General features: G+C 52.6%; 1 protein-coding gene across 1 annotated transcript; it reads right to left on the bottom strand.

The window, feature by feature from the left end:
* Positions 1 to 279: 279 nt before the first annotated feature.
* On the bottom strand, positions 280 to 1,803 carry ACTL7A (actin like 7A). The gene has a single exon (XM_004048409.5). The coding sequence runs from the start codon at positions 1,711 to 1,713 to the stop codon at positions 406 to 408; it is 1,308 nt and encodes a 435-aa protein (XP_004048457.1). The 5' UTR covers positions 1,714 to 1,803; the 3' UTR covers positions 280 to 405.
* Positions 1,804 to 2,354: the final 551 nt, after the last annotated feature.

The following is a 2,354-nucleotide window of genomic DNA, read 5'->3' as shown; positions in this document are numbered from 1 at the left end:
GCTTATGTGCCCCAACAGCATTTACCCTCTAATCTTCATTGCACTCCCCCTTCCAAGCAGAGTTTAACCGTAAAGTAGTTCCTAAAGCGGAGAATGCACAAAATAAGGGGCAGCATAATTTTAGAGCAAGTGAATGTTTAAGCAATCCACATACAATGCATGCCCTTTTTTGTTCATCCTCCCCCTACTCCTGCTTTTGTTTTGGGAAATGTATATTTTAAGGCAGATGCTGCACGTGTGAAGTTGTTTCTTATGAAGTCACGAAGTAGAGAAACACACTGGAGGGGCATATGAGGGGTGTTTAATGCTACAGGAATAAGCGCCGGCTCCACCCCCTGTGTGTAGGAGTGCGCTCACCCTGTCGAGGGTAGGCACTGCCAGTGCAGTGGCCATCCTCGTCGCCGTTCAGAAGCACCTTCTGTAGAGGAAGAAAGGCCCGTGTTCCTCATACTCAAAGCGGTGGACCCACAATGGTTGGAAACCCTGAAGTGAGGCCAGGATGGAGCCACCGGTCCACACGGCACTGTCTCTTTCAGGCAGCACGTTTACCTGCGGGGTGTCATTGGGACACATGCTGCTTAGCTCCTTCTGCAGACGGTTAGGGAAGCCACTGAGCATCGTGCTGCCCCCGCACAGCAGGATGTTCCCCATGAGGTCCCGTTTGAGGGCGATGTCACACTTGTTAAGGCAGGACATGGTTTGGGTGTGGAGGCCCAGCTGCATGGACTTGATGAGATATGGCTTGAAGAACATCTCTGAGCAGAGGAACCGTTCCTGGCACAGCTGAATCTCCTTCCCATCCGGCAGCACGTAGCGGATCGTATGCTCACTGAGAGGGACTTTCTTCTCCTCAATGGGATCCAGGGCCACAAAGCAGCATTTCTTCTTGATGTCCTCCACGATGCCCATCTGGTCCTGGGTGAATTCGTTCCCCGCACTGTTCAGCAGGCCCAGCAGGTAGGCTGTCAGGTCAGAGCCCGCGTAGTCCAGCCTTCCGGTGATGCTGGGCAAAGGATAACCCTCGTAGATGGGGACCACGTAGGACACGCCATGGCCCACCTCCACCACCAGGCCGGAGGTCCTTCCATAGGAGTACATGGACAGGCGCGACTGGTAGGCGATGTGCATTGCAGGGGTGTTGAAGGCTTCAAACAGCATTTCAGCATATTTCTCTCTGTTGGTGTGTGGGCTCAGCGGCGGGTCTGAAACCAAGACCGCATGCTCCTCCGGGGCGATCTTCATCTCTTGTCGGAAGAGATATTCCCAGATATCCTGCACTATATCCCAGTCCACGATGATGCCATGTCGCAGAGGGTTAACCAGCTTGAGATGAACGTTTGTGTTGTTGAGTTCCTGCCCCACGAATGTCTCCTTGCGATTATCCCCAGTCTTGGCGGTCTCCATGTAGGGCTTGCCCACCGTTGTTGAGATCTTGTGGGTGGGTCTTGGCAGGCCGGCAAAGCCACATTTACAGTAGCCAGTGCCCAGGTCCACGACCACTGCTTTGGTCACCTCCTGCTTGGGCCTCTCCTTGGCTGCCTTTGATTCAGTAGGTTCTTGTGGCTCTGAACTCCTATGGTGGACCCACACGGCCCGCTTCGCCGGGCCATCCCTTAAAGAGGCAGTCTGGAGGGCCTGTGTCTGCAGGGGGGCCTGGTTGCCCACCTTCTTGGTGGGCCCATCCCCCATGATTGCTGCCGGTGGAGCCCACATGTTGTCAAGAGCCGCACCACTCTTAGAAAGTTCTCAAACCCACTGGATTCAAGGCCTGAAAGGCCTACATCAGAGGATACCCTGAGAATTTTCCCAACAGTGACATCACTAATTATGATGTAATCTGGTGACCTGGGCTTTCTAGATATTGCAAACCCTTATCCTGTGTTAGGGTACATTTGGGATATTGTTTTTGAAATGGCTCCCCTTTTCCTACATTTCGTAACAAGACTGACTTATTCAATTAATTAATATTTCTTGAATGTCTGCTATATACAAGGCAGCTGGGAATTCGTTGGTGAAAAAAACAGACAAAATCCCTTATTCTAGTCGGTGGGGGGTGGGGGTGACAGACAATAAGAGCAAAAGCAGGGTGGCAGTGCTAGTGTGGCCTGGGCAGGGCTTCCTGAGAGGGTGACATTTGAATGAAGACCTGCAGGAGGTGAGGGAGAGAGCCATGTGTATGTCAGGGGAGCAGCAGGTGCAGAGGACTGGAGGCAGATGTGTGACTGAAGAGTTAGATCAGGGGTCAGCAGGCTGCAGTCCAATCCGGTCCCCGGCTTGTTGGATAGGAATACAGCCGTGCTCATTCATGTACGTATTGTCTGTGACTGCCTTTGCAGTACAACAGTAGAGCTGAG

Source organism: Gorilla gorilla, chromosome 13 (genome assembly GCF_029281585.2).
Source record: "Gorilla gorilla gorilla isolate KB3781 chromosome 13, NHGRI_mGorGor1-v2.1_pri, whole genome shotgun sequence".
In the NCBI taxonomy this organism is placed as follows: Eukaryota; Metazoa; Chordata; class Mammalia; order Primates; family Hominidae; genus Gorilla; species Gorilla gorilla.
Note: the sequence above shows the minus strand (reverse complement) of the source record. Positions and strands in the feature narration are given on the sequence as shown.

Bases quoted from the DNA above. Each gene is read 5' to 3' on its own strand.
- ACTL7A (XM_004048409.5), bottom strand. From the start codon at position 1,713: ATGTGGGCTCCACCGGCAGCAATCATGGGGGATGGGCCCACCAAGAAG.